Source organism: Macrobrachium rosenbergii, chromosome 26, assembly GCF_040412425.1.
Source record: "Macrobrachium rosenbergii isolate ZJJX-2024 chromosome 26, ASM4041242v1, whole genome shotgun sequence".
Taxonomy (NCBI): Eukaryota; Metazoa; Arthropoda; class Malacostraca; order Decapoda; family Palaemonidae; genus Macrobrachium; species Macrobrachium rosenbergii.
The window spans coordinates 48,323,637-48,344,857 of NC_089766.1; the positions used below are offsets into that span (position 1 = coordinate 48,323,637).

At 37.7% G+C, this 21,221-nt stretch overlaps 1 protein-coding gene across 3 annotated transcripts in view; it reads right to left on the minus strand.

The window, feature by feature from the left end:
* LOC136853176 (CDAN1-interacting nuclease 1) overlaps positions 1-21,221 on the minus strand; it is a 218,107-nt gene that overhangs the window by 10,779 nt on the left and 186,107 nt on the right. Inside the window, exons 1-3 of one of the 3 annotated variants that reach the window (XM_067128511.1) lie at positions 8,211-8,353; positions 4,332-4,450; positions 977-1,087 (exon numbers count right to left, since the gene is read on the minus strand). In XM_067128511.1, coding sequence (XP_066984612.1) covers positions 977-1,087; positions 4,332-4,423 — 203 coding nt within the window. In that variant the 5' untranslated portion in view covers positions 4,424-4,450; positions 8,211-8,353. Of the gene's footprint in view, positions 1-976; positions 1,088-4,331; positions 4,451-7,829; positions 7,969-8,210; positions 8,354-21,221 lie in introns of those variants that run through there. The other 2 variants (XM_067128513.1, XM_067128512.1) reach the window with 2 other exon arrangements.

Here is a 21,221-nt window from a genome sequence, read left to right on the forward strand (position 1 = left end):
GATAACCAAAAATCGCCACTAACCGAAAATCTGCGACTTCTGCGCTTTTTCGGCGATTTTCGGGGGTTATCGGCGCCGAAAAGCGCCGATTTTCGGTTATCGGCGCCTCTGTTTGGTATGTAATGGCGCCAATACCCAATTATCGGTGCCGATAAGTGGAAATCGGCGATTTTTGGCGCTGAAAATTGCCGATTTTCGTCGCTAGACAAGCCCCATAAAAACGGATCGCTGTTAACCAAGCCCGCCGTTAACCAGGGACTGCCTGTACCCATATCAATAAATGAATAAACTATGTTATGAAAAGCATTTTTTTAAACTATGCTCTTTTAACAATTCTGTGCACAGCCTCCACTGTCATTGGGTGTCCTTTGTTTGTGCTAATACTTACAGCCTCACATCTTAGGTAGCCAAGGCAGCTAATAACAACTGTGACACAGAGTAGGGGCCCCCTTCTAGTGAGGGTTACGATAAGAAAAGACTCCAGCCTCAAATCTTAAGATCATGGCCTTGTTCTTAGCTAACACAACTCAATTCTTAGGGGTTAACACAGGTACACTGTGGGAACACAAGTTCCAGTGATAAAGTGGAGAATTAATAGAAACCAAAGAAAAGCCTAAAGATAAATAACAGAACTTGACTGAAAAGAAGAACAAAAGGAGAACCATCAAAGCAAAATGGTAGATGAAGCGTCTGATGCTACCTACACTATTATTTTTCAATGACCTTTAATTGAAAAGTCAATAACCTATAAACCTTGACATAACCATTTCTGGAAATACTAAAATACTAATCTTATTCCATAGGATAAATGACTAACTTCAGCATGTATCAAAAGGAAGGTTAAACTGATGAACAGGCCTGCTTTTAAATCTATCCGACACAAAAGAAGGACCAAGATATTCCAGCCATAACCTTCCAATATTTAAAATAAAAATGAAGCATTCAGGCAAGCGACGAAATATAATCTTTGCTCTACCTTTCATAAATATCACTTGCTTTATCTGGGGCGCTGATACGATGATACGCCTTCTTGACTTTTCTTCGTACCTCCTGAATGTAGATGTTACTTAAGGTATCTTCTTTAATTCTGAAAAAGGAAAAAATATATCTAAAATGCTTTAAATGTCTTATTAATGTACAATTCATTTCTTACATATACAAATCACTGTAAGAAGTTAGTCACTAGTATTTTTATTCTCGTTATTCAAAATCAGCAAACATATATGAGGAAACAACTTTCCAGGTCATTCACTTGTCAAGTACCCATCAACAGATTAGAAGCTCATAGACGAAAAACAAGAGAAGGAGGAAAAAAGAAAAGAAATAATTAACAAGTATATACAGAAAGAACATTCAAAACTTTTGTGCAAAGGTTAGTAACTTCGATTAAGAAAATGGAAACAAAATCTAAAATATACTCTGCCTCATAAATACAACCCTATCATAGCAGTACTTGTCATTATTTAAATCTGCTTGCAGTTGCTACCCATTTCATTAAGTGGGAACTGTGCTGGAGGAGAAATTGTCAGATAAATAGTCCCGTTCTCTAAGTGTTCAAAAAATGACAGAAATTCTGGACACCATTCCGAGAAGATAAGAGCCAGTCATCACGGATAAGTGACATCACATAGCGTATGCTTAGCGCCTCAAATGAGGCTCTGCAGTTAGCTTCCAGCATGTGGGAAAGAGATGAAATATATCTACCACTTTTATAAAGCTCTGCTATTAGCTTGTCTTCTGTGACAGGAAGATATGGTGATTGAATTGAATACAGAATTTAGGCCAAAAGGCCAAGCACTGGGACCTATGAGGTCACTCAGTGCTAAAACGGAAATTGACAGTGAACGGTTCGAAAGGTGTAACAGGAGGAAAACCTCGCAGTTGCACCATGAATTAACTGTTAGTAGGGGGTTGAAAGTAAGATGGAAGACAGAGAATATGAAAGGAGGTACAGGAAAAGGAACAAAGGGGGTTGCAGCAGCTAGGGGCCTAAGGAAGGCACGCTGCAAAGAACCTTATGTAATGCCTACAGTGCATTACTTAAGGGGGATGTGGTGATGCCAATGTAAGAAATGAGTGCATGGTGTGGTAGGCTTTGTATTGTTACTATGATTTGATTAGAGGTTAAAACAGAAGCTGATAATGTCAGATGGTAGGGTTCAATACAAAAATAACTTTATGCTATAAAAGCCAAGCACTGAGGCACTTTCTGCAATTCAGTGCTTAGGGCAAAGCAAAGAAGAGGTGGAGTGGTTGTACAGCAAGTTAAGAAACCCCAAAAATAAACGAGAAGTTGAAAGATCTAAAGGTGAAACTGGGAAAAAACCCAACAGTTTCATTATGAAACACCATAATAGTTAGCGAAGTTAGACAGCAAGACGGATGACATGAAGTGGGAGTGGATGTAAAGCAAAAAGCTAAAAGGTGGGTGCACCAATTACCTTTAGTAATGCCTGGAATACAAGATCAGCCCCTCTATGTTGTATGATATAAAATTCACAAGACAAACTGCATTCATGGTCCACTGATTCCTCAATGGAAAACCATGAAAAAACCCAAGTTAGATGAATCGCAACAAGAGCTGCTTATGTGGTTTATTGTTCAGCAGGCCACAGGGAAGCTTATTTCAGGCCCTCTCATCACTTACAGGGTCAGGCTGTTTCCCAAGATATGAAGATTCAGGAGTCATCTGCCTTCTTGGACTGGTGGCTGAGAAACTCTGACCATGCAAAATAAACAACACTATGCAAGTGTTCCAGTGCTATTTCATAATTTCAGCTCTATCCCTCTAGTTTTGCTTTATTATGTATGGGTCAGCATATATGCTCTAAACTTAGGCTTCATGGACTGCAAAAATTTTCAAGCATAGTCTATCTCTGATTTGAAATTTTACAGGGAATGTTTTGAAACCTATCTTAATTTGACAGTTCTTAGTAGCTCTCATAACTCTTTTGTAATCTTCAAGACTATCTTCATTAAATTACATAAGCACACTAATTACTTTAATATGAGGGCAACATTAACATCCATAATTATTATTTATGATAACAGTGAGTTTTGACTGATTCTTTGATGAGGACCCTGTCAGGTGTATCATCATTTGTCCATCTGCAACATATTTTGATGAGTCATTCAGAAGATACAGTTCTGCTGCTCACATTCCAGCCACTGCTAATTCAGGTGTATCTTTGTTTGAATAATCCGTAAGTTGTTTTTCGAGTGGTGTAACTTGTGAAAGGGTGAATGTGGATCAGCCAAGTCATTTTTTGGACGAGTTGCCTGGTACACTAGGTGTCATCTTCTGTTATCCTCTCCAGTGCAGACAGTAGTATCTAACCAATGTTGTGAATCCACCAAACTGAATGTTGGCTATTTTAGTATAAGAGTGCCAACACTGGTTAGGTAAGTCAGTCCTCTGCAGCTGGAATTAAGTTTGAAGTCTGCTTCATCACAAGATGCTCAGAATTTGCCCAATGAAATTGACTTCAAGTTATTTTCACAACTTTTACGTTGACAGGCAAGTCCTTCGGCTTCAGCCCAGTTTTCTAAGATGAGGATGGATGGTGTGTCTCAGTGGTACTTATGGTGTCAAAGGCTTACACATACCATGAAGAGTAAGGCAAGCACTCTAATGACATCATCTTATCAGTATAGTAAGTAAATAATGCTAAAGAAACCTAAAAGCTGAAAGTCATAAAGTAAAAAAAACACTCTTATTTTTCATTATCATTTTTATTTACTGCAAATAAATCTCAGCAACAAGAAAATAGTACTACTTCAACTCTATCTAAACACAAAAAATTAAATAACAGCAGTACAGGTGTATTTTGTCACAGACAGTGACCAAAGGACTGCATCTTATATAGCCAGGTCTTCAAATGACTACTGCAAAAACAAGAGTGAGTGATACTCATTTGAGAAGACTCAATTCTTGGTTAATAACACAATGCTATGGGCAGTATTGCATGACCAATAAAAGTAGATTTTACCTTACATGGAAAAATACCATTAAATCTGCAAGAAAGGATCCGATGCAAAACTCAAAGCATGTTTAGAAAAGGCTAAGAGAGCTGGACAAAACAAAAGCTAATGGATAATGTTTTCTGTATAATTTCTTTACATTACGTAAACAACAAAAATTTGTCCAAAGATATCAATTTTAGGTGAATTTACAAAGTTCTTACCAAAGTATATATCTGCTCCCATCACGGACAGCTTTCATCATACTACTGCCTTGTTCAATGTAGCTGTTTTTCACTAATCTACATTACAGATTATGTGTGGAAACTACTTGACTTATATAAAGAACTACCTTTAGAAGCTATACTTACTCTGGGAACTGTTTGACTAAACACGGCACTACGTCCTCAGCTTTGTGTTTCTGTATGAAATCTATAACTTCACAATACTTTTTCATCTTCATTTTTGGTCTTTCCTGGTGACCGGACACCTGAAAAAAATAAAACCTATTAGTGCCTGTATACTGGAACTTATGCTGTCATCTTATCTCAACTGTTACATCTTTTAATATGGGAGCTGTAAAAATGTACAAAATTTCCAATGATATTTATGCTACCAAATTACAGAACTTTTTATTTATGTTATAATGCTCAGAATGGTGCAGCAATAGTACAGATCAGTCATCAACTGAAGACTGAATGCCTGAGTGAGTTGCAATTTGGTAAAAAAATGACAGATTACTGTAATTTCCTGCCCAGATAATTTAACATACAATATCCCAACTGCTTACCTTACTAATTGTATATGACTGACCATCACTTTCTAACAGATATGGCTGATCATTTTGGGAACGAAGTTTTTAAGAGAGAACAAATAACAGAGTGATGAGTTCTAAGAGCAATGGTAAGACACAATCAAAATTTCTGGAGAGGCAGCGGGAAAAGCACCTCCTTCATGTCTGCCTTGACTACAGATAATAAATTAACAACTCTCCTACCCCGGAATCCCCAGTGAACATAACTTCATGTACGACATATCATACCTGACGTGGGTTGCTCCTTTTGCAGTAATTGTATAAATACAGTATAGGCAGTCCCCACTTACCGGCGGCATCGGTTAAAGGGGTTTTGGTGTTACATCGCTTGGCTAGTGACATTGTTAACCAGATTTTTGGTGCCAGTAAGCAGTTTATCTGTGTTGGTAAATGGTTTATCGGCATGATAACCAGTTAACAGCGCTGTTAAGTGGTTTGTCGGAGCTTATCAGTGGTTTGTTCGGCAGCCATCATCAGTGATTAACCGGTCAACTGCCTTACTTACAAGCTAACTCAGCCAGGAAAGGAAACCCATTATCCAACATTTATCATGTGATCCTGACATTCATTTCCATCTAAAATACTCTGCTAAGCCACTACAAATTCCCTACATTAACAATAATGGGGAACCTGGTGGCAAATCTTTCTTTTTTGGGGAAGGGGATATACAGTAACTTATTCTAAATTAGGATGCCTACTATTACCAGGCCTGGATGGAAAGGTGGGTGGCTTCACCCCATAATAGGGTGTATAACACAAAAGAATGAACGATATTGCATGGAAAAAAAAAGGAATAATCTGGAACACATTGTAACACTACCCATGTGCAACTGTGCAATAATGTTAGGAGTTACACCAAACAGTACACTACACATGGGAAGACCAACTAATATTGAGGTGAGGAAGAGTAATAACTGAATAAGCTTATGGTTGCAAACAGTAAACACAATATGAATAATTTTATAATGCAAACCACCTCATACCCCTGTCATTGCTGTAATACAGTTTACTGGTTTCTTAAGTAGTTCTCCTGGGCTATCAAGAAGAAATAACCCCAAATTCTAGAACTAAATTGTGTCATTGTCATTAGAAGCAGTGGTTAGCCTGAATGGCATACGAATAACATTAACTGTGATATATATGTCACAAGATGCTCATCCTCATAAATGTTATGATTTTGCACCTCTTAGGACTGTGGCCTTACCTATCAAGGCCAATAAACTGGCCTAGATCTAATCTTGTAGGGACAGGCAAAGGCTCAAATGGGATATCTCTTATTGTACCTCATCCTAACCACAGCCAATTACAAATACAGACACCACCCTACTTAGAAACGACATTCCTGACGGCCGTTTGTACATTGAATTGTCTGTACGTTGGTTACTGTACTCTTCATGCCCATTTAAGTACAGTGTGATATAAAATCAATATTTTACTTTGAGCTTTTTCATCCTAAAACACAATACACTGTATATACAGTATACTGTATACTGTATGTAGAGAATAGGCGGACAAACCAGAATTTGAAGTCACGGGTGGCAAAGGGGAGCACTCTGAATGCAAGGTCAGTTTGTGATCCTGTTTGTTTGTATCTCTGAATGTTTGTAAGTTGAATGTTCGTAAGTGGGGTGGTGTCTGTATAGGTGAATTTTCACTTGAATACCTGGCCCACACACACACACACACACACACACACACACATAAACACTGTTAACTATCTGCCCCTCAGGTATGAATGTTGAAACATAAAAAAAAAAGACGTAAATGTCCAGGTAACAGTAAATTTATCATAGACTTTAATATTCTTTTTGGATTGAGCATATCAAGGTGAGCGACGCACAAAGCAAAAATTCCAATAACAAGAACAGTTCTTTAAGCATAACAGGCTAATACCAAAATATAGCCTGTAGCCTATGAGCATAGATCTAGCAGACGACAGGCTACATTTGGTAGCGTTATTGTCTTTCATCTGAGAGTCAAGAGTTCGATACTAGCGAGAGTTTAAAGTTTATTTTTAGGATTCCAAGGCTATCAGTATAATTTAACCCACGGCCCAACCTAGCCCAAGACTAACTTAAATCATATTCAGACTTGGCTTTTCAGGTACAAGGTTTAATTTGTGCTTTGAATGTTTCCGAAGTTTCATTAGAAAATGAACTAACTATCTGCACCTACCCTAACCTAACCTAGGGTACTAGGTTCGATAAAACTTAAAGTGACTACCATGGCCCAGTTCCTACCAGTCACCAATGGGAATATTTACCATTTCTTTTCCATCACTGTTTCATGTTTTACATTCACCCCAAGAGGCTGGTACTGAACACAGCGCCCATTTTGCACGTAAACTGGAAGTTTATTTTTTTTTTTTTACCCTAGGGCTTGATATTAGCCTGAAACCATTCCGTAAACTTAACCTTAACCTGAATGAGAACTATCAGTGGATTCACATCCTTGTCTCTTGCTCGTTTTGCGTTTCCCACTACCCAGAAAACCCCCACTCCCCACTGTGGTCCCCGAATTGAAGGATATAAGGGTGGGGTCCACTATCTTAAAAAAATTGGATACTTTCGAAGGAAACAAGACCTTCGCCTCCTCAGACGTTCTCACAGACCAGTAAATATGGCTGACAGCCAATCTAAAATGAGATATTTCAGAATAAACTGCAAGAAATCGCTCCTTCGGCAAGCAAACTACTTAATTGCAATTACAAATCGCTCCCTCGGCAAGCAAACTACTTAATTGCAATTACAAGCAGATGCCCTCAAGAAACAGGCCCTCAGACTGACTGACAGTTTCAGTTTTAATTGTCCTCTTTAAAAATTGTGTATTTTAATTTTGTTTCTGTGTAAAATTTGCCATTTTTGCTTAATACAGCCGTAGGTATTTTATAAGAAATAAAACGACTTAATTACGTATAAAATAACAAGAAGAAGTCTTCAAGAAATGATGACCTCCAGACTGACTGGCAGTTCCCATTTTCGTTTCCCAGTTTTTGAAAATTGTGTATTTTCACTTTATTTCACCTTTATTTCTATGTAAACTTCGTCATTTTTACCTATGGCAGCTGGAGATAATTAAGGAGAAAGCAAAAGACTTAATTACGTATACAGTAACACGAAGACGCCTTCAAGAAATGATTATAATCAAAGACCCCCAGAATGACTGACAGTTTCCATTTTAATGGCCCCTTTTAAAAAATCACATATTTTCACTTTTATTTCTACGTAAACTTGTAATTTTTGCTCATTACTATTTATTCACTTTAATTCTGCTGTATAAGATTGCTTTTTCTTAACCGTTCTAGACAAACACGAAGAATTGGCCTTTTTTCAAAGTCCAAAATGTAATAACGGTTCCAAGTACCATCATACCGCATGGACAAGGAGTCTAAATTACGCTGATTTTTAAAAACCATCTTAAATTTGTTACTACTTACTAAATAAATTTGAAATTTTATCTGCAAATAGCACTGGGGTGTGTGAAATTCGTGGCTTTTGTTTATATTTTCCCCAAAATACGGGTAGTAGTAAGTATGTAGAGATGTTTCTTTTCAACGGCACCTCATCCAAGCTCAGTATCGAAATTATTGATGAATTATCTGCTTTAACTTTTTTAGTTTAAGTAGTAAATCAGGACTAGTCAGGATATTTTTGAAAGGTATAATATAATGTCGATATTTTCAGTTCTAAATCGCTCCTCCAAATCCAATTTAAATGACCACAATATGAAATTGTATCAGAGTGATGGCGTCTTCACTATACTACTGGAATTTGCTGCTTTTGTGGTTTGAAGTGCTGTATATAAGTGACTGTTTATTGGCAAGCGTGTTGTAACAGCGGCGAATGCCTTTACGGCAAGGGTGCCAAAACTGATCTGTTGTTTAATGGCAAGGCCATAACGACTCATGTTTTCATACATCAAAAGGTTACCGCCCAGGGCGCTCTGCCAGACCCGGAAACTCAGTTCATTATAGACATAATAATGCAGACACATTCTGAGTCCTCAGCTGTGCTGTCAAGCAGAACAAGGAATAAAGGCATCCTTGTCACATATACAGATGGTCCTTAACGTATAGTTAATGTCTTTATGACGATGAAAAAATTGATCTGACTGAAAGATGAATTGACCGCAGTGAAGACTAATACGAATGTTGGTAACGTCCCAAACGGTACTAAGGGGATGATTTTTTCCCGGAGGGGGTAAAGTCAAACACTGCGCCCTTAATTACTATTATTATTAATCAGAAGATGAACCCTACTCATATGGAACAAGCCCACCAAAGGGGCCACTGACTTGAAATTCAAGCTCCCAAAGAATATGGTGCTCATTAGGAAGAAGTAAAAGGAGGTAGCCTAAAGGGAAATACAGAAAGAAGAGATCCCACTTATCAAAAAAAAAAATAATAAATAGATAAACAGACAAAGATATATTAAAATGCAAGGAGAATAGTATTAGGGTAGTAATGCATTGCATCTTCGCTTGAACTTCTGAAGAAGAAGAAGTTCCAACTGCACGACATCCTCAGAAGGGAGGCTGTTCCACAGTCCAGCGGTGTGAGGAGGAATAAAGGACCTCTGGAACTTTGGAGAAGTTCGACAGCGAGGCAAAACATTTACTGCATATTGGTGCTTCTGCTGTTCAGCGAATCTGATTACTCTTGGCAGGAAAAGGGGATCAGGGATCAACTGTGAATGTGAAAAATCTCTATTGAAATACAACATAATGCTCATACTGATTAAAACTATGACAGCAATCAGATGAGTTCTTTCTAAATATCATAATGTAGAAAAGCTTAGTTCAAACTTCACTGGGGAATATACAATCATCACGTTACGTAATGAAAAAGGGACATAAATATAACATTTACTGCTGGGCCTGCTGGTATAGTGGTTAGTGTCGTGGCATGCCACTCAGATGTTGTGGGGGGTTCGCGTCTTCCCAAGGGCGATGAAAAATCACTGGTTCTGTATCGTGATCAGTTACTGCTGCAGTGTGAAGGGGTTTGCTGCGGTGGGAGGTTGGAACCAACACTCTTTGGAAGATTGAATTTCAAGTCAGTGGCCCCTTTGGTGTGCTTGTTCTCTGTGAATAGGTTTTATCTACTGAAATAATAATAATAATAATAATAATAATAATAATAATAATAATAATAATAATAATAATAATAATAATAATGTATATAGAGTTTAGGCCAAAGGCCTAACACTGAAACCTGTGAGGTCATTCAACACTCGAAAGGAAACTGAGAGTAGGTAGGTCTGAAAGGTGTAACAGGAGGAAAACCTCAAAGCAGTTGCACTATGAAACAATTGTTAGAACTGTTAGAGAGGGTGGAAAGTCAGATGGAAGTAAGAGAATGTGAATGGAGGTAGAGTAAAAGGATTGAAAGGGGTTGCAGCTAGGGGCCGAAGGGACGTTGCAAAGGACCTTTAGTAATGCCTACAGTGCACCCCTGCTCAAAAGTAGATTTTAATGTGGAATTTATCAAAACTGTAAGATACAAAGAATGCTTCAAAATTTTTTTTATGCAGATGCCAGACGCACGATCATGGCTAACTTTAACCTTAAATGAAATCAAAACTACTGAGGCTGGAGGGCTGCAATTTGGTATGTTCGATGACTGGAGGGTGAGTGATCAACATACCAATTTGCAGCCCTCTAGCCTCAATAGTTTTGAAGATCTGAGGGCGGACAGAAAAAGTGCGGACGGACAGACAAATAGGCATCTCAGTAGTTTGCTTTTACAGAAAACTGAAAACAGACAGTGAAATCTGTCCCTCTTAAATATTCTGCAGTGAAACAAATTTCCACTAATGATGCTTTGTTCTTTATGGGAATGACTATTGCTTTGTGTTTATTTCTATCCTACACAGGACAGAGAATCACTGAACCACCTTTATACAATTGCTAAAGACATGCTTCTCCCCTTAGGGGGCTAGTGTCGCCAGTACACCTCACGGGGTGCACTGTAGACATTGCTAAAGGCTCTTTTCAGCGTCCATTCGGCCCCTAGCTGTAACCCCTTTCATTCCTTTTACTGTACCTCCGTTCATACTACCTTCCGTCTTGCTATCCACCCTCCTGCTTTGAGGTTTTCCTCCTGTTACACCTTTGAAACCTTTTACTCTCAATTTCTCTTTCAGCGCTGAATGACCTCATAGGTCCCAGTGCCTGGCCTTTGGCCTATGCTCTATATTCCATTCCAAAGAACTGCTTCTTGAACTTTTTTGTAAATATGCTGGCCCAAGTACAAAAAGGAATTTTTAAACTCTCGTATTTAGGAGATTTGTTTCGGCGCTATTCTGAACTTTCTCGAGGAAAAATGGCTGCAGTTCTAATTGGCAAAAATTAGATAGAATATGCAATTTAGGCAGAAGGCCAACCGCTGGGAACTATGAGGTCATTCGGCGCTGAAAGGAAAATTGAGAGTTAGAGGTCTGAAAGGTGTAACGGGAGGAAAACCTCGCAGTTGCACTATGAAACATTTGTTAGGAGAGGGTTGAGGAAAGTAAGATGGAAGAAAAAAATATATGAACGGAGGTACAGTAAAAGGAACGAAAGGAGTTGCAGCTAGGGGATGGAAGGGACGCTGCAAAGAACCTTAAGTAATGCCTACAGTGCACCTCACTCGGTGCACTGACGGCCCTAACCCCCTTAGGGCCTGGCAAAGTAAATATGACTAAATACAGAGCAGTTCACCCGTGCACCCTCCCTGAAACCTCCCCGCACACGATATATCATAACATTTTTAGTTCCCAATATTAGAATTTTTTTATCAACTGGACCGGAGTCATACAAGAAGAAGTTTTAATTGGTAATGAAAACTTCCTCGTATATACTCTTCAGGGATAACAAGGTCCCAAGACTTCTGTGGTACAGGAAGGGAAGTTTGGTTTCCCCGCCTCTGTTCAAGAATTTCGGATCTTTCCTAGACAGTGACCCCCCGAGGGTTTTCGGGGGTCGTTATCTAGGACTAATATTTTTGGGGGGTCATTATCTTCATGATATTTAAGTCTTTTGTTTATGTTTTTACTGTCATCCCCAATGGGCTTGTACTAAACGTGCCGCAAAGGTGGGTACATGCCAGGTAAAAAACTTTTAGGGGGTCGCTATCTAGGAAAGATCCTGAATTTCCTCAAATACTCTATTGTAAGCAGGCTCCATTAGATCTAATGTATGAATGTTTGCTCTAATGACCTGGCACTAGAACCGTTTAGGTGTTATTCAGCACCTCAGTACAAACAGAGGAATAACAATTAAAAATGCATCGAAGTTTCTTCTGCGCAAACGAGTTTTCTGTACAGCGCATAATGCTGTATAAAACTTTTAGCTGCGGCTACTGAAACTTATCCACGGTCCGGTGGTGGCCTCAGCCACGGCCCATGAAACTCGGCCACTGTCAGGTGGTGGTCTGTGTTGTTGGTACCTATATCGGTGCCAGAAGTACGATTATGGCCAACTTTAACCTTAAATAAAATAAAAACTACTAAGGCTAGAGGGCTGCAATTTAGTACGTTTGATGATTGGAGGGTGGATGATCAACATACCAATTTGCAGCCCTCTAGCCTCAGTAGTTTTCAAGATCTGAGGACGGACAGAAAAAGTGCGGACGGACAGCCAAATCCAGCACAATAATTTTCTTTTGCAGAAAACTAAAAATCAAATCTCCGAAAACGAGTTGTTGACATTTCGAAGACGAAAGATGAAGATGAACTGATCCAGCAGAAATTAGCTGAAAACAAGTCAAGGCTATGTTCTCTACAAGACGCCTTAAGCTAGAGTTGTGGACTCTTAACTGAAAACCAAGCTCTACAGGGCTCTGGACTTCGGATAGAGTGTAAATCTCAGGAGAAAAAAGATCAAAAGAAGTGAAATACTTGATGGTATAAAACAGAATACAGAATTTAGGCCAAAGGCCAACCACTGGGACCTATGAAATCATTCAGCGCTATCAAAACGCTGGAAGTCGACTGAATGCCCCTCAAATGTAGGTTACGTCCACCAGACATGTTACGCTCCTCGCTGAGTACTGGGAACTGATCTGCCAATATTCTGTTACCCCGAGGGGGGTCTATGCTGTACAGGGGTGTGACGGGAAAGTACCAAAAATTTGGAGTCAAATTTTAGTTTTTTAGAATCACAAGGCGATATAGTCAGCTCACGTGTTCGAAATTGGGCTGACTTACCAAGTTTCAGAACACAAGAGAAATTTGTTCTGGTACAAGGACAAGCTACCGATATTAAATAATTACAATTCTTCTCGTCTCGTCTTACCCTTCTTCCTTGCGCAACAACAAGAAAATATATAATAGCAACAATTTCTAATGGCAACATTTCTTCCGTATTATTATTATTTAAAAAAATATGCTCATGGTAGCATGAGTCATGAAATGGAGAAACAAACCCACTGTTATGTAAATACACACACACAGAACACAAACACACACACATATATATATATATATATATATATATATATATATATATATATATATATATATATAAATCTGTACATAGAGCTGGGAATCTATAATCGAACAGATTAAATTCTGTATAATTTGTTTTTTAAATGTCCCATAAATAACTACTACTATGAGTAATTTTTAAATATTCATTATTATTATTTTTATTATTATTATTATTATTATTATTATTATTATTATTATTATTATTATTATTATTATTATTATTACTATTATGAGAGACCAAGAAGTTAACTACTGAACTCGGTAAAAAAAATAAAGAAAAGTCTTCCAAAAGGAGAGATAAATTAACACGAGGATTAACAGGAAGACATTTCAACATTCCCGCATGAACCACAACATAGAATAAAATACAATATATAGGATTCAGGCCAAAGACCACGCGCTGGGACCTATGAGGTCATTCAGCGCTGAAACGGAAACTGACATTGAAAAGGTTAGAAAGGCGTAACAGGAGGAAAACCTCAAAGCAGTTGCACTAGGAAACAATTGTTAAGAGAGGGTTAAGGAAAGTAAGATGGACGAGAGAGAATATGAACGGAGGTACAGTAAAAGGAAGTTGCTCGAAAGACGAGAGTCGAAAGAGGGATAATATTCTTCCGGCCATGATGCCAGGGACAGAAATGAGAGCCGCCGTCAAACATCCAAAAGTCAATTTTTATCTTAATGGCGCAGCCGAACGCATCGGATAGGGATTGGAAGGGGAGGAGGAGGAGGAGGAGGAGGAGGAGGAGGAGGAGGAGGAGGAGGAGGAGGAGGAGGAGGAGGAGGAGGAAGGTTAGAAGGCTATGCAGCCAATACTAAACACGAAAGGAAAGAAAAACAAAAATTAAAAGATTATTTTCGAAAAATAATCCTGTGCCTATGAGTGAATGTCTAAAAATCTTGCTTATATATATATATATATATATATATATATATCTTGCTTATATATATATATATATATATATATATATATATATATATATATATATATATATATATATATATATATCTTGCTTATATATATATACATATACACACACACACACACACAACCTAGAATATCCTTATACATCCAAGAAAAAAATAAAACCCCTTTATACTTTACTCGCACTGAGTAATTCCAACGCATAACGGGAGAGGAAGAACAACCTACATTAAAAGTTTGTTACAAAGGACGAGAACCAAGTCTGGCGCAAACTTTGATGCGGGTATTTCATGCAGCCATGGTCTTCGTGGAGAGAGAGAGAGAGAGAGAGAGAGAGAGAGAGAGAGAGAGAGAGAGAATCACACATACTAGGTGCATGCATTAAGAGCAAAATGCAATATTACTTTTTTAAATGGTGAAGACAGAGGAAAATTAACACTATTAAAAATATCTATGATGTGAATTTATAGATTTGAGAAGGAATGGACATAATTTACCAGATAAACATGGAAGAAAGAGAATATGAATGGAGGTATAGTAAAAGGAATGAAAGGGGTTGCAGCTAGGGGCCGAAGGGACTCTGCAAAGAACCTTGAGTAATGCCTACAGTGCACTGCAAATTTCATTCAGATACATAATAAGTGCGTAAAGCAGTGATTCTCAAATTGGGTGCAGTTGCACCCTGGGGGTACCACAGACAATGCCTAGGGGTGCCACAAGATTTTCATGAATTTTGTTGTGGCTAGATCATCTCAATGAACATTTGTAAAAATAAAAAAAAGTTTGCAGAAGTCTTCGTATAATTATCATCATTGTGTCTACTCTAATTATGTCTATCTAATTCATCTGATATGCTCTTTGTTTGTACAGTATATTCCTGCATGTACGGGGTGCTGAATTTGGTTTGAGTCATGGATAATCATTTTATTCATTAAACAAGAAGTTATTTCATGCGGTATGGGTGCCACGGTGATGATGGTATTGGTTAGGGTGCCATCACTAAAAAAAAAAAAAAAAAAAAAATTTCGTCCTTTCATGACACCCTGGGAACCCTCCTCTCTCTCTCTCTCCTTCGGACTCCCCAAAAAGGAGCATTTAGTTTTGGGGTGGGCGGAATGTGCCTTTTGCAAGGACACTAATGGCCGCCAGGGACTGATTATTGGGACAGTGCAATCCTGCTGATGTTTTTGGTCCTCTAATGGCTCTGCTATTTTTTTTTTTTATTTCTTCTTGTTATTGTCATTTTCTTTCTTTCTTGTAATTTCTTTCGTTCTGTTTATGATAATTAATTAATAATAATAATAATAATAATAATAATAATAATAATTATTATAATAATAATAATCAAAGTTTACTTGTTATCATTACTATCCATTCTCTTATTTCTTTTCTTTTCTTTCTTATAATTTCTTTCGTTATATGTTTAGTTTTCAAATCTCTTCCTCCTCTGTATAATAATAATAATAATAATAATAATAATAATAATAATAATAATAATAATAATAATAATAATAATAATAAACAATCAGTTTTCTGTACTTCTATAATCAAGGTCACCGAAAATAGATCATCTCGGTGGTCATTACGAGCCGCGGCCCATCAAACTTTAACCACGGACTGGTGGTAAATAATTGCTGACAGACGCACATGGCTAACCTTGACCCCAAATAAAATAAAAACACCGGGGCTAGAGGGCTGCAATTTAGTATGTTTGATGATTGGAGGGTGGATGATCAACATACCACTTTGCAGCCCTCTAGCCTCAGTAGTTTTTAGGATCTGGGGGTGGACAGATCAAGTGCGGACAGAAAGACAAATAGCCATCTCCATAGTTTTTATTTTCAGAAAACTTCGAATAAAGAAACAGTTGCATAATCTTGATTCTTCTTCAGACTGCAATGTCACTTCCTCAGGCTGGACACTCAGCTCAAGTCTCCATTTCATCTGAATGCTTTCACATTCGTCACAGCATCCCTCAAGGGAATCATCCATCATTATGAAATACTTCAATACGAAACAGAGAAGCAACGGCTGACCTCTGTGTCTCCTACAGGTAAAAGAGATTTTATAGAAACTACAGCAGAATTAGAGAAGTAACAGAGGTGCAACCGGTCAATGAGTATGTTAGGTTCTCACGCTGGAAGTGGTTAGGCCATGCGTACAGAAGATATGGAATAGTACGAGATGCACCAGGGTGGGATGCTCTTGGTAGAAGAGGTAGAGGTAGGCCAAGGGAGACGTGGTTGAGGACAATGAGGTGGGAAGTGGGAGACGAGTGTTGGGGAGATCTTGAGGAGTTAGCCCAGGACAGAATGTGGTGGCGTGGGTTCGTCGAGGCCCTATGCATCCCCGTGGGTGCCACGGGAAATGATTGATTGATTGACAGCAAAGAAGGACGTTAATTTCTTCACGATAATCTCTTAGATAAAGCAAGAATTTTTTTTTTCAGAGGATCCGTAAGTGATGTATTTCAATTGTAAATTAAGCTGTGAGAAGTTATTTTATCATACAGACACAATATACATACATACATACACACATATGTATATATATACACACACATGCTATGCCATCACAATGATCGCGTGACTAAATGTACTGCAAGAGCCAGAAGGACATATTATAAAAACATGAGTACCCAGCGCTTTCGTGTATTTAATATACACCTCTTCAGGGTACAGTCTTTCACTTTGTACTGTGTCCTGAAGATGTAAATATTAATAACACGAAAGCGCTGGGTACTTATAATTTTCAATATTTCCTTTTGGCTGTTGCAAAAATGTATAATTATATATATACCGTATATATATATATATATATAATATATAAAAATATATATATATATATATATATATATATATATATATATGTATATATACATATATCTTGAAAGTAAAAACGATATACATGTGTACTCATAATAAACTGTAGAAGTAATAATGTATGTACAGTATATAGCACATTTCAATCACATGGTAAGATAGAAGTCATCGTTTACATTTTAAATAAATAATACTGAGCTCTAAAATCAACATTAGAATATGAATTGAATAAGTTTCAAGCCTATTATATTATTACACCTAAAAGATAAAAAAACCCTAAGAACAATAATGTTTATTTTAACAGCGTTCAGGAAGATTTAAGACAAAGTCGTGACAGTTCTTCTTCTTCCAACATCAAGGAATCCTCATCTCGTGACCCAGGTCTATATTGGGTCATGAATATTAGAACAAACAGAATACAGGATTTAGGACATAGGCCAAGTGCTGGGACATACAAGGCCATTCAGCGTTGAAAGAGAAATTGACAGTAAAAGGTTTGGAAGGTGTAACAGGAGGAAAACCTCGCAGTTGCACTATGAAGAGAGAGTAGATTGTAAGATGAAGAGGGAATATGGACAGAGTTTCATTAAAATGAACGAAAGCGGTTGCAGCTAGGGCCCGAAAGGTCGCTCCAAGACCCTTAATTCATGCCTACAGTACACCACGTGAGGTGCCCTGACGGCACTAATCCTCCTACGGGGTTCGGGAAGATTTAGGACAAAGTCACGAAACTACTTCTTCTTCTTCTTCTTCCAGCATCAAGGAATCCTCATCTCGTGACCCAGGTCTATATTGGGTCGTGAACGTCGTGAGATCTGTGACACGCACGCACGTTTTTCTTACCGACTGCCCCTACTCTTCACGAACCATCTTGATGGGACCAAACGTCTCACTTAAAGAAAATATAGACTTTTAATTCACTAATTTGCTTTTGATAAACAATACGATATTTATCATTATATTCGATAAATAATATATTTGATATAGTATTTGATAAATAATATATTTGATACTGTATTTGATAAATAATGTATTTGATACCGTATTTGATAAATAATACATTATGTTGTATTGATAAATAATATGTTTTTGTATTTGATAAATATTGTGTTGTATTTGATAAATAGTATATTGTATTTGATAAATAATATATTGCATTTGATAAATAATACATTGTATTTGATAAAAATAGTATATTATATTTGATAATTAATATATCTGATATTGCATTTGATTAATGACACATTGTATTGAATTTGATACATAATACGAGTACATTTCGACATTGTATTTGATAAATAATATACAATACAACTAACCCTTACAATGATGTCAGATTTATTACAATGATAACATATTAGTTTGAGTGGTTGACGTTAAAGTATAAGTAGACACTTTTTATGAATATACACACTCACACACGCATACAGTCACCTTTATCGCAAATACACACACACATATAGACATGTATATATACAGTATGTATGTATATATGCACACGCACATACACATATACACACATACATATATATATATATATATATATATATATATATACAAACATAAATACTATGAAAAATAACTCTCATTACGACACAGCTTCAATCCCACTTTTCCTTTCCGGGTGTCAATTAAAAGAAATTGCGGGGTACATCAAAATGCAATTTCTACCTGGGAGCCTAAATCCGTGCTATCTGTTGGCTGGGAGTGTTTACTCTCTCTCTCTCTCTCTCTATTTGTTTGTTAGTTTAATTACTTAGCCTTAAGTTTCTTGCTTTTTTTTTATTATATTAAAATTTTTATACTTCGTTTATGTACTTTACATTATATTTATTTATACAGTTTGATGCTTTCAATTAACCAGATTAGATATAACCTTCTCTCTCTCTCTCTCTCTCTCTCTCTCTATATATATATATATATATATATATATATATATATATATATATATATATATATATGTGTGTGTGTATGTATAGATATATATTATATACATTTCTATATACATACATACATACATAATATATATATATATATATATATATATATATATATATATATATATATATATATATATATATATATATATATATATATATGCTGGACGAAGATAAACAGGATGTGCCGCCCCTTCTTTTGTCATAATTCAAGAAGAAGACAATTGGCTGAGGAGTTCCCCCCCCCCCCCCCCCCATCCCTCGTAGATCTTTCCTGCGTGCTTCCAACTTCTTCCGAGTACTTGACGAGATCTGGATGTGCGTCTAGTGCTTTCCAGAGCTTGCTGCATCAAGCACTAGACAGAGAGAGAGAGAGAGAGAGAGAGAGAGAGAGAGAGAGAGAGAGACCAATGCGCATTTTTTGTTGGGGTGGAAACTGTCCGTGTGTGGTTTGCAAGCCTGTTGGATAATTAACTGCCTGACTGGATTTTAGTTTTCTGTACAAGAAAACTGTTGTGCCGGCTTTGTCTGTCCGTCCGCACTTTATTCTGTCCGCACTTTTTCTGTCCGCCCTCATATCTTAAAAACTGCTGAGGCTAGAGGGCTGCAAATTGGTATGTTGATCATCCACCCTCCAGTCATCAAACATACCAAATTGCAGCCCTCTAGCCTCAGTAGTTTTCATTTTATTTAAGGTTAAATTAGCCATAATCGTGCTTCTGGCAACGATAGAGGATAGGCCTCACCAAGCCGTGGTTAAAGTTTCATGGGCCGCGCCTCATACAGCATTATACCGAGACCATCGAAAGATAGATTTATTGATTATACGGTGTAGCGACTGGACAGAAAACCTCGTTTGCGCCGAAAAAACTTCGGCGCATTTTTTCACTTGTTTTTGTTTTTGTTGTTAAAACTACTTATTCATCGACTTAGAAGATAATTTGCCCCTCTAGATAATTCATCTGGTATAATTAATGACAAAAACCAACTTCTGCATTCAAATCGAAATTGCGAGAACTGGAAAGAGGGTAATTAGCCTCTTCATCCAGGCACTCATTTCAAAGGTCTTTACAACTTGCCAAGGCTATAGACCACTCGATCAGCAAGTTGCACAGAGGCAAACTGATCAAGAACTCGCTGCAAAGTGGGAAATTACCCACATTTCATTCGCGCGTTGTCGATTCTAAGCTGATTAATAGGAGAGAGAGATGATTTACTCATTTCCACAATTTTCTGCTCAGATTCTCCAGTGACCCCGTAGGGGGGTAGCGCCGTCAGTCCACCTCTTGCGGTGCAATGTAGGCATTACTTAAGGGTCGTTGCAGCGTCCCTTCGGCCCCTAGGTGCAACTGCTTTCATTCCTTTTACTGTACCTCCGTTCGTATTCTCTTTCTTCCATCTTACTTTCCTCAATCCTCTCCTGACAGTTGATTCATAGTGCAACTGCTTTGAGGTTTTCCTCCTGTTACACCTTTCGAACTTTTACTGTCAATTTCCGTTTCAGCGATGAATGGCCTTAGTTGCCCCAGTGCTTGGCATGTATGCCTAAAAAATCTATAAATCGGTCAATCAAGATTCTCCAGTGAGTTTTGTTACCTAGGGAACTAAGATTTGACCAAGCGAAGTGTTTTGACCCCAATTTCTTTGAATTTTATAATTTCGAATCCCCAGCAAGAGCGGAGCAGATTAGGCATTCTTTCTATTGAAGTCCATTGTGTTCCCTGTTAATCTAAGTAGTGAATAGATTAGATAATTTGTTGACATGTAAGACAGAAAACCTTCAATCGGAAAAGGAATCTTCTCTAAGTTGTCTATCCATTCAGAGCCCATAACACTGATGCTTGCTAGTCCCCAACCCCGATGACCTGAGAACTACTGGTATTTTCTGCATGACCAGTCGATATTTTGCATCAATCTTACCCGGGGACCGTAGTGCATTTAGAGAATTGTTAAAATTCAAAATTTTATTTCTCGGCAGGTTGAAATTTCATTCAGAACTGCTAGAAGTTAAGTATACCTTAGTTTAACCAGACCACTGAGCTGATTAACAGCTCTCCTAGAGCGGGCTGGCCCGAAGGATTAGACTTATTTTACGTGGCTAAGAACCAATTGGTTACTTAGCAACGGGACCTACAGCTTATTGTCAGATTAGCAATAGAATAGAATAGAATATAGACTTGACGCCAAAGGCCAAGTGCTGGGGCCTATAGGGCCATTCAGCGCTAAAAGGGAAATTGAAAGTAGAAAGGTTTGAAAGGTGTAACAGGAGGAAAACCTCAAAGCAGTTGCACTATG